This window comes from Gigantopelta aegis, chromosome 9, assembly GCF_016097555.1.
Source record: "Gigantopelta aegis isolate Gae_Host chromosome 9, Gae_host_genome, whole genome shotgun sequence".
Classification (NCBI taxonomy): Eukaryota; Metazoa; Mollusca; class Gastropoda; order Neomphalida; family Peltospiridae; genus Gigantopelta; species Gigantopelta aegis.
Window position 1 is genome coordinate 34,958,487 of NC_054707.1, and position 13,948 is coordinate 34,972,434.

A 13,948-nucleotide genomic window follows, 5' to 3' on the forward strand; every position below is an offset into this window, starting at 1 on the left:
ATATATTTATTTTGTTTCTTTGTTTATTTTAACTGGAAATCATCTAGTATGTCTGGATATTATAATAAAATAATTAAGTGTGCAATTACATATATTTATTGCTGATATTTATAGACAAGTGGCCAATGATGCTGAGTAATCAAATGTAATAAACTTTCTCAATGTGGTAATGAACAGAAAGCCGGTTTCAAAACTACCTTTGTGGTATCTTTGGCTTTCCCACTTTTGGCGTCTGTCGAGGCGTCTTCTGCTTTCTCATGTTCCTTTGCACAGGCATAGCAATGCTTTTTTGCCTGTAATATTAACACAAACAATTCCAAAATCAATTAAAATGAAAATTTCTATCAACATTACTTTGTACCTTTTTAATTACATCCAGCAAGTATCATTTTTGTGAATCATTGCAATTGGGTGTAAACAAAGTAACTTAAGATTCCCTGAAAATTAAACTGACCCATACATAATAAGTGTATTGTCAAATTGAAAAACATTTAACAAACCCAACATGAACTCTCAAAACCACACACACACACACACACACACACACACACACACACATATCAAATATATGGTTGCATAACAAAAACATTCAGAAAGTCTCTAAAATTTAAAGATTATTTTAGAAGAAGTCAGGTTTTAAGCTGAACCCTCAAAAGTATTAGCACTTTAGTGAATTTGTCAGAAAATCTGTAGCCAAATTCAAGTTTCAATTAGCTAAACAATCAAAATGGCAGTAGATCAACAAACGGCAAATAACTTTCAAATTAGGTTTTTGTTGAATTAATAATGGAATTTAACTCCAATTTTGTCGGGTGATTTGGCAAATGACAGCTTAATCGCTGACAAGTCTCTTACCTTATATTCATCAGCTCTTCTGTCTGTGAGATTCTTAAAAGCTTTGTCCACCATAGACTCAATCTGAAAAAAAGAGACAAAAAACATAAACATTATTTCACCCATACTATAAATCTCAATTTTGTTCTTAAATTTCAAATAATATATCTGTTTATCCGTAAGTTATAAATTACACAACTTTTTGTTCTTCTTTTGGACTCATGGAGTTTGAATTTATATTTTCTTGATTAGTTAATCCTACTAAAGTCTATATTTGATTAATTTTTGTTATTTCTAGGACAGTTTTTCTTTTTGTTTTACTTTGAACCAAACAGGAATTTGTTTTACAAAAAAAAAACTTCAACTTTTTGTTGCCGTGAGGTATATTTATCAATTCTTGACCAATATATACAGTGATTGTGGAATAAAATGACCGTACCGGCCTCCTAGATTTATTCTGAGATTCAACCAGACCCTTGACAGGTTTTCCAATCTCCTCCATCAATCCAGTGCCAAGATTTCTAAAAAATATAAACAAATATAATTTAGTATATGTATTATGCTAATTATCTCAATTAGAATGGCAAAGCCTTGATAGTTTACATGTAAATAGTGGAAAATAAAACAACAAAAAGGTATCTGGTAACAACAAAACAAGTTATCTAATCTTAAATGTAGGTGGACTTTTAACCAAAAACTTTGAACTAAATAAGTACCACTTTGGGCTAACCTTATAACTGACTTTACAAAAGATTCCAATGGAATAAAAGTTGCAAATTTATCTAATAATCTAATTTTAAAAAAGAAGTCTCCTGCCTTAGTGTGTTAACATAATCAATAACGGAAACTGATTTGGTTCAACAGAACCTGTACTGACTTGACCAGTCAGTTTTCATCCTACTCACTTGTGTAGCTCAGCTTCCTGCTCCATAGCAGTGGCCACCGCCTTCCAGCCATCAGCCAGACTTCTGTAAGGCAACAACACAAGTATTACACTAAGAAAATATAACATGATTATTCAGTTCATTGTATATTTTGTTGAAATGAACACCAGGATGTGGTAGACTTTGGTTTATTTCAGATCAGTTCTAGTATAGAAGCTGAACTGTCTGTTATTGAAATTGAAAATGGAATTTCGTTTGATTTACACTTTTTAAATAATGGTGGTGATAAACAGAATCAAAACTTGCACAGTGAATACTGAATTGCACAGTAAAATCTTTGCACCCAATAGCAACAGTGTTTGCACTTTCTAATAATAATAATAATAATCCAAAAGCAGTTTCATGAATGTGTGCTAGTATTTAATAATTTTAAAGCTAAATAATTACTGTAGACAAAATGTGCAATTACAGCAGGCCCTAATCTAGAATTGAAAAAGTAGGAGAAGTAATTTCTCCCTTCCCGGAAGAAAGGGGCGAACAGTGCAAAATGCATTGATGTACAATCTGGCACCAAAGTTAAAACACGGACCAACAAGGTGCCAAGTGAGCTATGACACTAAACGGAGTACGGACAATTGCTCACCGGACAATTGCTCACCGGACAATACCTCACCGGACAATTGCTCACCGGACAATTGCTCACCAATAAAGTGAGAAATAGGACAATTGCTCAACTTTATTTTTCATTTTAATTAATTATGGAGATTATTACGACAGAGAGAGGTCATAACAAGCTTTGTGTGGAAGGATTTATGTATGTTAAGAAAATAGCTAAGAAGGACTGGATTAATATTGTTAATTTAGAATTAATTTTGTTATTTTATTGTGTTTAACTAATATTTCTATACACCCACTGATACTGGAAATGAAATTTTTATTTAAAAAAAAATATTAATTAAAATGAAAAATAAAGGTGAGCAATTGTCCTATTTCTCACTTTATTGGTGAGCAATTGTCCGGTGAGGTATTGTCCGGTGAGCAATTGTCCTACATTCACACTAAACAAGTCAGGGTCTTGATAGCTGTTGTGTGATTTTGTTTTTGAAACCAGATTAGGTCCAAAATATTACAGTGACTTCTGACTTCTCACTACTGTTAATAACATGGCAAAGAAAACGTTAATTTTGCCAGCAATAAGACAAAAACATTATTTATGTGATTTTAATTTCTTTTTTAAGTTTTAATTTTAAAAAACCTATTATTTATAAAAGTGCATTTTGTTTTTTTCTTGTCATTACCCAAAAGAAATAGATCGAACCCTCACCCTACTCCTGTATACTAAAAGACCAGAGTTGGACATTATACCATGGTTAACCTAAATGGTTTGCCTCCCACTACAGTGACATCCAAAGTTGCATCACTTGTGACATAAACGGGAAAAACATTGTGTCATGGTACAACCTATTTTGGACAGTTTTTGCAAATACAGTGAAAGCCCCGTATTTAGACCACCCATGGGACTTAATAAATATGGTCTTATTAGTGTGGTGGTCTTATTAGTGGGTTACTATGTGTTTAAGTTGATACCAAATTATATATAATTATAATATAAGAAATAGATTGCAAATATAATTTATTTGAATTATTTACACTGAGCACTAAAACAGAATTAAGAACAAATGTCAGTATAAATTTATAAATACTGAATATTAGTCAAATTATATGAAAAATGTATCTATTGTCTATTGTTCAAATAGACATTTCTAATAACAATGTGTATAAAAGTATATCAAAATAGTGATAGTACGACTACAACATTCATGTTTTGTTTTCAGCACTTTGACAACTTGCTCAAAATACACCAACTCACTTTGTCAATATCGCCTCTCTAAATAACACTTGTTTTGTTACCTATGGGATCAGTTGGTCACCTTGATGGAGCGATATTCCAATTAACAATGGGATCTGCCTTGTCACGTTGGGATGACGGTGAATGTGTATATTCAACTAAATGATAATATACACATGTCGAGGCAATTTCAGAGTAATCAACTTTCTGGGCTGGGCATTAAAAACGATTGCAGTGATGCTCCACTTAATAAGTTACATAATTTGTATAGTCAGTGTGATTCTCTATAAATGTATTTAATTAGCATGTCACTGTAATCGGAATGTGTGCAGGCATATGGGTCACTTGATTGACAGCAGTATGAAAACAACCAATCAGTGCGTTACACCACTCATTAATATTAACTAAGTAACAAAGTACCAGTATTTTTTTTATGCTCCACAGATTAAACTAACATGGACTACGTTCAGCCAGACCGAGCAGAAAAACAACCGCCAGACTGGTTTATGCGTTTCACGTTAAACCAAATGGCCATGTCGGTAACCAATCAAATAGTTTGCGAATGTTAGCAAAACATTTGCTGGCTAAACTTGGAGATGATTACTCTTTGACTGTAGTACCTGTCATTTGTTAACAATCAGCAAGAACAAAGACACCATTAGATACATGAATTTTCAACACTTGTGTAAATGAAAAATGCAGAAAATTTGCTATTTCAATATGGTTGCTTTGACGGGGTGGAAATGCACTAAAAAAAAAAACGACCATTGGGACTGACTTTACTGGTCGTAATCTGCAACAGTGGAATGGTATTAATACCGGGGTAGTTTTACCTATAAAATGATAAGGAAATATTCCAGTCTTTAAAAAAAGTGGTCTTAATTGCAGAGTGGTCTTAATCCTGGGGTGGTCGTTAGGTGGGACTTCATTGTATATTGATAATTCTTGATTTTCAGAAGAGATAATATAAATCTTTTGTTTTTATCTATATTTGTTACAAGTCTTCCTCATTGCTGTTAAAAAGTTACACTACAACGCTAATTTTGTGTCTAATTTCAAGAACCACTTCTCAGTTTACACTATCTGTTTCCATTTTGAAATCTGAGTCCTAAGCAGTCTCCACAAAATGAATTTTGAGTCGTTGTACTGATTTATAAAACCAGTATGTAAAAATCCTTACCCGATGCCATTTCCTGCTGCTTTGGCCAACTTGGCTCCCAACTTTGACAAAGTTTTGGCATAACTAGTTTCCAATTCAGACCTGAAATGAATATGAAATTAAAACCAAGTTGTCTTGAATCATAAACAATTTCACTCAAACAATTGCAATCAAACTATTCAGGACTCTTTGGGTAGATTTGGGATTTGTGCAACATAAGGTGTGAGGAATGCTATGATTCTGTTTTTGACATCGTCTATTCTTTAACTTTCCAAACAAAATGGTGTGTGTGTGTGTGTCAGACACCCACCCTTGAATCCATTTCTGACAACATCATACTTGTTAACATAAAGGATTATTAATTTTCATATAAATGTTTCAACAACTGTATGCCACATGCTACATTCTAACAAGTAATACAATTGTTTATATTGTTTTAAACATAATAATTCTGGATGACATTTGAGTAAAAACCATACACATTTTATTAGCCAGTGATTTATAAATACAGATATGCACTATGATTTTTTTTTTTTTAATTGTCTTTGAATTATATATCCTGGCTAAAGATGTTGGTAAAATGGAAGTAAGGAAATGTTTTATTTAACGACACACTCAACACATTTTACTTTCGGTTATATGGCATCAGACATATGGTTAAGGACCACACAGATATTGAGAGATGAAACCTGCTGCCGCCACTTCATGGGCTACTCTTTTCAATTACCAGCCAGGGATCTTTTATATGCACCATCCCATAGACAGGATAGCACATACCACGACCTTTGATGTACCAGTCGTGGTGCACTGTCTGTTACGAGAAATAGCCCAATGGGCCCATCGACGGGGATCGATCCCAAACCGACCACACATCAAGCAAGCGCTTTACCACTGGGCTACGTCTGACCCCTTGGTAAATGTTACATGCATCCAGAAATGACATTTTCGATAAAAGAAGTTAATTACCTTTCATGCATAATAGCAGCCAACTCTTTTGAGAATTCATTCCCTTGCTTGATATACTTCCGGAGTTCCTCAAATCCATCATGACCCTGAAACAGACACAAATTAGAAATGTGAAGATGAAACAAATTAAAACAAAAAACATTTAATACTCAGGCATCGAAACCAGCAATGTGTCTGATAACCCATGTACTGGTTACCACAAAATACAGACCCGGTAACATAGAGGTTACAACACATTTTTATTCTATTATTACTATGAAATACCCTCACAGACACACCACTACTTTGTTATTAATTCACACCACTGTTCTCACTGTACTGATACTGTATGTGTATTTAAATAACACTCAGTTAATCAAAATTTAGGAGGTGTAATTTTAGTTTAATAAGATTCTGTGGAGAATGAAGTAATGTTCCTGAGTTTCTTGATATGTGGTAACCTCCTGGTAACCTGAACGACCGTCCTCGACTTATTTCGATCTCTGCGTATGCATATACCTATGTGTATCTAAATAACACTCAACTGATCAAAGTTTAGGAGGTGTAATTTTAGTTTAAAAAGATTCTGTGGAGAATGTAATATTCTTGATTTTCTTTAAACGTGGTAACCTCCTGTTCTTGAAACATGGTAACCTGAACAGCCATTCTCGACCTATTTCGATTCCTGAATACTGGATATTATTAAATATGCAAAAGGTAGAATACTCATTTCTTTTAGTAATAATAGCAATTAACTGAATTTTTTTTAGGTGATTTAAATACAATCTTCTATGAAAGGAAAATAAAGAAAGGCATTTCTCTGTTTTATTCTAATTTGTTAATGAAGGTATTATATATAGTGCCCAAGTTGAATTATATTAATCTTCTACATGCAGTCATGGAAGGGAATGGTGGTTTGGCTCTTTAAAAGCCACCAATATATTTGTAAATATATCCTTGAACAGCAGTAATTTAAAGGGACATTCCTGAGTTTGCTGCATTGTAAGATGTTTCCAACTAATAAAATAGTTCTACGATTAAACTTACATATTCAATATATTTTCTTGTTTCAAATATCAGTGTCTGTATATTCAACGTGTTTCTGGTTGTCTAAATGTTTCTAAAAAGCCCAAACTGGATTGTGTCTTCAAATAATTTCGTACGTACGAAAAAATAATATTTTACGAAATAAAAGGTAATTTAACCTACTACAAATATTAGAACAATCAGAAACATGTTTAACATACAGCCACTAATATTTTATGCAGAAAAATATATTTGATATTTAATTACGATCATTAAAACGTCTCTGTTAGTCGATAACATCTTAAAAATTGCAGCAAACTCAGGAATGTCCCTTTAACCTAAGGACATGCAAATCATATCAACATTTTTATGCAATGGCATGTAACAACAGGCATCAGTAACCTTTATGGGGTTTTAAAGGTGCTAACATTATGCATGTTACATGTTGGATGAATACAAAGGGGAAAATGTAAAAATTAATCATCTATAGATATAAATGAATATAATTTATTACGGTATACTGTTTACATAATATTACAGATGTAAAGATGTAACGGTGTACTGTATCATTCAATCCTCCCCTCCCCACTTCACCCCCAATTCTAATTATGACTAAAATTGCAGTAATTTTTCAAATCACGTAAAATATGGAACACTGGTGAAAACTCATGAATAAATCCCTGATTGTACTCATAAAATAGGACACAGAATCACACCGGGACCGAAGTAGCTTCCTTGTTACACAACTAGCATATATCCATAGATAAAAAAAACACACAACAAAAATGAATTGGTACGTTTGAAAGGAAGACTGTACCGAGCTTTCACAGATAAGGCTGGAAAAACATCCTGGTTGCCAAATAACGTAACACATTCCTCACCATCTAGTAACATTTAATGGCAATATATTTTGTAAGAGACTTATCTACAATATCATAAAATGCAAAACAAACAACTTGTTATATTTTTTCAGTGATGTATACAAGTAACATAAAGTAATAAATTTACATGCCATTGTAGGCTTTGAAAAATTAGTTTTCAAACAAATATGTAACATTTTCTCATAAACATAAAATGTTGACACTGTTGCGCAGCTGTCATCACTCATCACTCATATGGCGAACAAAAACATTTTTGGTGAAAACATCGGTCTTCTTTGAGCCCTCTATATATTATATAATAATATATTTTATGTAGGATTAGGGGTTACTTTGCTTTTGGTGCAGCTTGCGGTGGTGGGGGAATGTGTGTACCTTAGACCTTAACATGAAACAAATATGTTAATTTGAACCTCCTGAACCCCTCCACCATACAGCCAGAATTGGTGTGAGATATGTAGAGCGGAGCAGATAATTTTGTCATGCTCATATACCACAAAGGTTTCGAGCATGTCTCTCCCGGGTCCGGTCTCTGGACAGCCAGGGGCTTGACCCAGAACAGACTGAGATATGCAACAAGAACCTTGAAATATGTGTTCTGTGTCAAAATCCAGTGACTGGTCAGTTTTCTTTAAGCAACTATTCTTCTTTTGAAACTATTTCCTTAGGTGACACATTAACACGCACATATTCAGTATATATTTCTGGAATACTCCCTTGATAACTATCACACACAAACACACATATCATATAACATATGCACTTTATGTTGGTTAACTGCTAAATTAACTGCCTGGATGTTCCTAGTGTAAACAGAATAGAGTTGGTATTGAAAAGATAGTTCTTTGAACAACCAGCCAATTTCCAGACAACTGAAAGAGTGACATACACCTTCTGTTTATTTCTCACCTGTAATGCTAAAATGTGGGCGTCCTTTAACGAGCCTGTCCAGTTAATGAGAAGTTTCAACTGAGTATTACAAGGAACGTCTTCATCAGACATCTTGTACCAGTATTACAAACCAGAAAGTCAGAATAAATTCCAGATAATAGTGACCAGCATATCCTGGTACAGAAAACCAACCACACACACAAGTTGCAGGCTTGAACTGAACCCAGAAGTTTAAAGTAAATTGTTTATACAGTATTCGCCATGTTATCGATATAGATCATGAACCTGTAGTTGTATACCATAAAATTAAACAAATGATTCATTGTCAATCCAAACAGGAAGTGATTATACCCAATGAAAGAAATACCTTCTGTAACCTCATTGTTGGACACTCATAAATATATTTTATGTATGGTTGTTTTCCACTGTTGTAAGAGCCGTATAACGGCTTTTATTATCAAGCCAGGTGTAATAAAATGTGCACAGAGTTCAACAAATGAAGATATGTAAGATGCATATACAGGCACAGTACAGTACAACAAATTAAAACTACAGTGCCAGTCTGTAACTAATAAGATTATTTAACCAAGTGAATGAAGTCTTTGTTCCAAGTTTGCTAAATTTAGTTGATGATATAATTTATTTGAATCTTTATATCCAAATATGGTTCAAAAACGCTCTCTCGGGCCTACAATTCAGTCACACGAACTAGCTGTTGGGGCCATTGGGTTATTTCTAAAAGGGAAGATATTAATTATTACTAGGATCTCTCTAACGGTACTTCATACATGTATCATATTATATGTTACTTATATGTACAGTGAAACCCCTCAAAACCAGAACCTCAGTAAACAGGAAATTCCCCCAAATTTTTTGCAGCCCTTTAAAACTAAAATTTTCCTGACTACAATGAAACTCATCTAAAGTGGACACCCTCGGGACCAAGTAAAAGGTCCGGTTTTAAGAGGTGTCCGGTTCAGATGCGTACTCTTCTGCACAGATATTTAAAAAGGGACTATGAAAAACGTCCGGTTTTGAGGGAATTCCGCTTTACAGAGGGTCTGGTTTTGAGAGGTTTCACTATATATTAAACTATGGATGAAAAAAATCTAGTTCCAATGTGTTTATAGAGAATAACTAGTTAATGACGTCGGATATACATGTATGCTTTATCCTGTGAAGGTAAGAATGGGAAATTCTATGAGGCTCTGTGAGGATATGACTTTGCTTTATTCGTCATATTCTGTTAAGTAAATTGTTCCCTTTAAAACAAGATGATTAGACGAGCATCATTGCCGGTTGCCCCATCAGTCATTAACGTGTCCCTAATTGTTCTAAATTAAAATACCACCTCGGCTGATTATGCGATTAGTTAAAGTTTGTTTAGTTCAATGACACCACTAGAGCACATTGTTTAATTAATCATTGGCTATTGGATGTCAAACATTTGGTAATTCTTACACATATTCATCAGAGAAAACCCACCAACTTTTCCATTAGCAGCAAGAGATCTTTTATATGCACTTTCCCACAGACAGGAAAGCACATACCATGGCCTTTGACCAGACGAGAAAAAACCCAATCAGTTGAATGGATCCACCACGGTGGTTCGATCCTGCGACTCAAGCACTTCAGGTGAGCTTCAACCAACTGAGCTAAATCCCGATCATGTGATTAGTTGGTCGTGATTCTGTGGGTGTCTGGTTCATAGGGGTTTCACCGTCTATGGATGTTAAAACATTTTGTTACTGACGCATGTACATGAAGTGTGATTAATTGTGTACAGTACAACTGATTTAAAATCTCTAAAATTAAATGTAAACACCGAGATGAAGAAATAAAATGGGAAGGAATGTTTACTTAATGATACCACAGCACACGTTAACTTAGCAGATATTAAATTTCAATCAAGGTAAACATGACATTAGATTGGTCTACTTAAAAGACGAAACCTGATGCTTCTGTAAAATTACCAAGAATCCTTTATATGTAGTGTCCTACACACACAAATACCTTTGTATACAAACAAAAAAATTAACAAAGAAAATAACAAGAAGAAGAAGAAAAGTCCCATTGGTGGTATAGCGGATAAGCCAACAGAACAAGATATACTTCACTGCACTGACTTCAAAAGCAGTTTGTAAGAGCAGTATATCCTGTGGTGATGACATACTTCAATGAGGAGACCCATCACTGAGCCCAGTCATTCAGATGATTTAATACAGACAAACCATGTATGTCTGGGGCTCAGTGCCACATACACAGCATTTGAATGTAGTGTTCTTAAAAAAAAACTTTTTTAAAAAACCCTACATATCACATCCCCCCCAACCCCCCCCCCCCCAAACAAACAAAAAACCCAACAACAAATGAACGAACTTACGAACAAACAAATAAACGAACAAAAAAGTTAGTTTTATGCTTAGAATATGCATTTCTGTTCTTCACTGTCCTTTGTTTATAGTTCTAGTGCAAGACAGTGTTATATTATATATATATATATATATATATATATATATATATATATATATAAAAGCACTGTACAACTGAAAGCTAGTTCGATGCTTTGAATATCCGTTTCTGTTATTGCTCGTCTTAAGAGGACGAAGTACTTTAAATACAGACATAAAAACACTAAACAAAGCAGTCTCCGCCATGAGCAAAATCAAGGTGAGCTGAAGATCACACTCCTGAAATGGCGTTACTGCTAGGTGAGGAATCACGTGAAGTTTTAAGCAAAAAAGTATTCAAAATTAATTTTTTTTATTGCAGTGCAATAAATTTGCCATTCCCTAAAGCTTCCTAGGCGAATATGGAAGGGAGTGGGAGTGATCACTCGTCTTTCCTTGTGAAGGCTGAATCAAGTCTTGTTTCAGCACCAGGTAGGAGAATCACACAACACAATAAAAGTGTCACTGTCAGTATAATATGTCAAGCATATGTTCACTGTACAAAAGGAAGAGAATGTGTGTTTAACAACACCTCAGCACATTTTAAACTATGTCAGTTTGGTGTCTAATATATGCATGTTATTTCAACACTTGGTTGAGTGATGGAAAACCTGCTGCTGCCACACAGGCTACTCCTTTCAAAAAGAAGCAAGGTGTCTTTTATATGTATTTTCTCATAGATAGGGGAATAAATACCATGGACTTTGATGTGCCAGTTGTGAGACTGGATATGAGTTGGGATGGGAAAAACCACAAGTCCATCAAGAGTGATCGATCCTGTGACTCATCACAGCTCAGGCAAGTACTCTCTACCACTGGGCTAAATTCCACACCACTTATTATATAAAGACAGTTTCATGCAATCTGGTACAAATAACAGAGGATGAATGGATGGATGGATGGATGGATGGGTGGGTGGGTGGGTGGATAGGCTATGGGTGCATGGATGGTTGGATGGATGGATGGATGGATGGATGGATGGATAATCAATGAATTGATGAATGGATGGATGAATCAATTGATGATCGATCAGTCAATCTATAAATCAGTGAACTGATGAATGAATGGATATTCATGTTTTCATGGTTGGACTTGATGGATGGATGGATTGATGGATAGGATGATTGGCTGAATGGATGGATGGATGGATGAATGAATGAATAGATGGATAAATGGACAGATGAATGGATGAACAGACAGATAAATGGACAGATGAATGGATGACTGGCAAAGGGATAAATTGGTTGTTGACTGATGCACAAAGAGTTTATAACCTAACTGTACCTATCTGACAGCCATATTTATAAATAAGTATTGTGGTAAATCAATAATATTGTTAAATAGGTAAACAAATGGCAAACCAGATCTAGATACAAAAAATATTTGAATAGTTACTGAAAATCAGTATAGTTACTGAAAATCAGTAAGTTACTGAAAATCGGTATAGCTACTGAAAATCATATGATAAACAACTCTTTAGAAGCAAAAAAAAAAAAATATATATAATATATATTAAAACAGCATTACATTCTTCTTAAACATTTCAACATTCTTGAATATGTTAGTCAGTCATTTGTTCAGGCAATGAAAAAAACGCTATGTAAAAACACGTACCACCTGTAGAAATGCATACACACATCTACAGCTTAGTGTGGAATTTTGTGTATTCAATACATGTATTCATTCACAGCTAGGTACTGAAAATGTACACGTGACAAAGGTTTAGCCAGTATGCTAAAGCTTTTGAAAGAAGGGGTAGAGGGTCATTTCCTTTCATACTGCAATACCTGTACATTTTATTTCCATAAATTATATATAGAGGATTCGTCACAAGTGTTTTTTAATATGGGAAATATCAACAGAGTCTATGTTAATTGGTATTTGTCAAGGCTCTGCCGAGACAAATGCCGATTAACTAGACGAGGTTGATATTTTACATATTAAAAAAAACTAATAGCGAATTCTATTTCTCCTATAATACTCCTAAAATAACAATTTTAATAAGTCGGTAATATGACGTCATCATGATTAGCACAAATTAGTTCGACATCATGCATTTTAACTAAATCTTTCAAAACGTTATGCTCAGATATACAGGCCTTGTTGGCTTGTAAGCAAATGACCCATCCACAGCAACAAATTACCTAGAGACCTTGCAGATTTGCATTCCATTATTAACCGGGTTAATTAACTAAATTATCACATGGGTTTATGACATGGATATCATGGGTAAGTTATAGGATAATAGAATATATCAAAACAATATTAGGGTTACCCATTAAAACAAACCTTGTTCACCATAATCCAACCTACGATTTTAGCAGTGGGTTAATCAGCGAGCAAGTCCCAATATTGTTTTCCAATCATTTGTTACTTAAACTATACTGAAAATTAAAATAAAGTAAGACTATATATGTATATTAAAAACGTATAATGTAAGATAAGTATAAATAGAAAACTGCACTTGTATGATAGTAGGGGTGGGATGTAGCCCAGTGGTAAAGCACTTGCTTAATGCGAGGTCAGTCTGGGATCGATCCCAGTTGGTGGGCCCACTGGGCAATTTCTCATTCCAGCCAGTACACCATGACTGGTATATCAAAGGTATGTGCTATGTATGTCTGGGATCGATACCTGTTGGTGGGGCCCACTGGGCTATTTCTCATTCGAGCCAGTACACCACAACTGGTATATCATAAGCTGTGGTATGTGCTGTTCTGTCTGTGAAATGGTGCGTATAAAAGACCTCTGGTTACTAATGGAGAAATGCAACAGGTTTTCTCTCTAAGACTATATGTAAAAATTACAAAATACATATGTATTTGACATCCAATAGCCGATGATTAATAAAATCAATGTGCTCTAGTGGTGTAATTAAATAATCAAACTTTTTGTATGATGGAGTGGTATTTTACAGCAAATGATACTATATAACTGTAAAAACATATACCGCAAACAATGCTTGCATAAATTTATGGGATATAGATGAATAATTAATAGGGTTGTTGTTTGTTTTGGGGGGGGTTTTCCAA

At 34.3% G+C, this 13,948-nt stretch overlaps 1 protein-coding gene across 6 annotated transcripts in view; it reads right to left on the reverse strand.

Annotated features, from left to right (window-relative positions):
- Positions 1–13,948, reverse strand: part of LOC121380488 (nostrin-like) — a 79,665-nt gene that overhangs the window by 22,649 nt on the left and 43,068 nt on the right. For 5 of the 6 annotated variants that reach the window (XM_041509314.1, XM_041509310.1, XM_041509311.1 and 2 more), the window contains 6 exons: positions 5,693–5,778; positions 4,748–4,828; positions 1,740–1,802; positions 1,274–1,355; positions 856–918; positions 198–293 (listed from right to left, as the gene is read on the reverse strand). In XM_041509314.1, the coding sequence (XP_041365248.1) occupies positions 198–293; positions 856–918; positions 1,274–1,355; positions 1,740–1,802; positions 4,748–4,828; positions 5,693–5,778 (471 nt within the window). Of the gene's footprint in view, positions 1–197; positions 294–855; positions 919–1,273; positions 1,356–1,739; positions 1,803–4,747; positions 4,829–5,692; positions 5,779–8,484; positions 8,647–13,948 lie in introns of those variants that run through there. The other variant, XM_041509312.1, reaches the window with a different exon arrangement.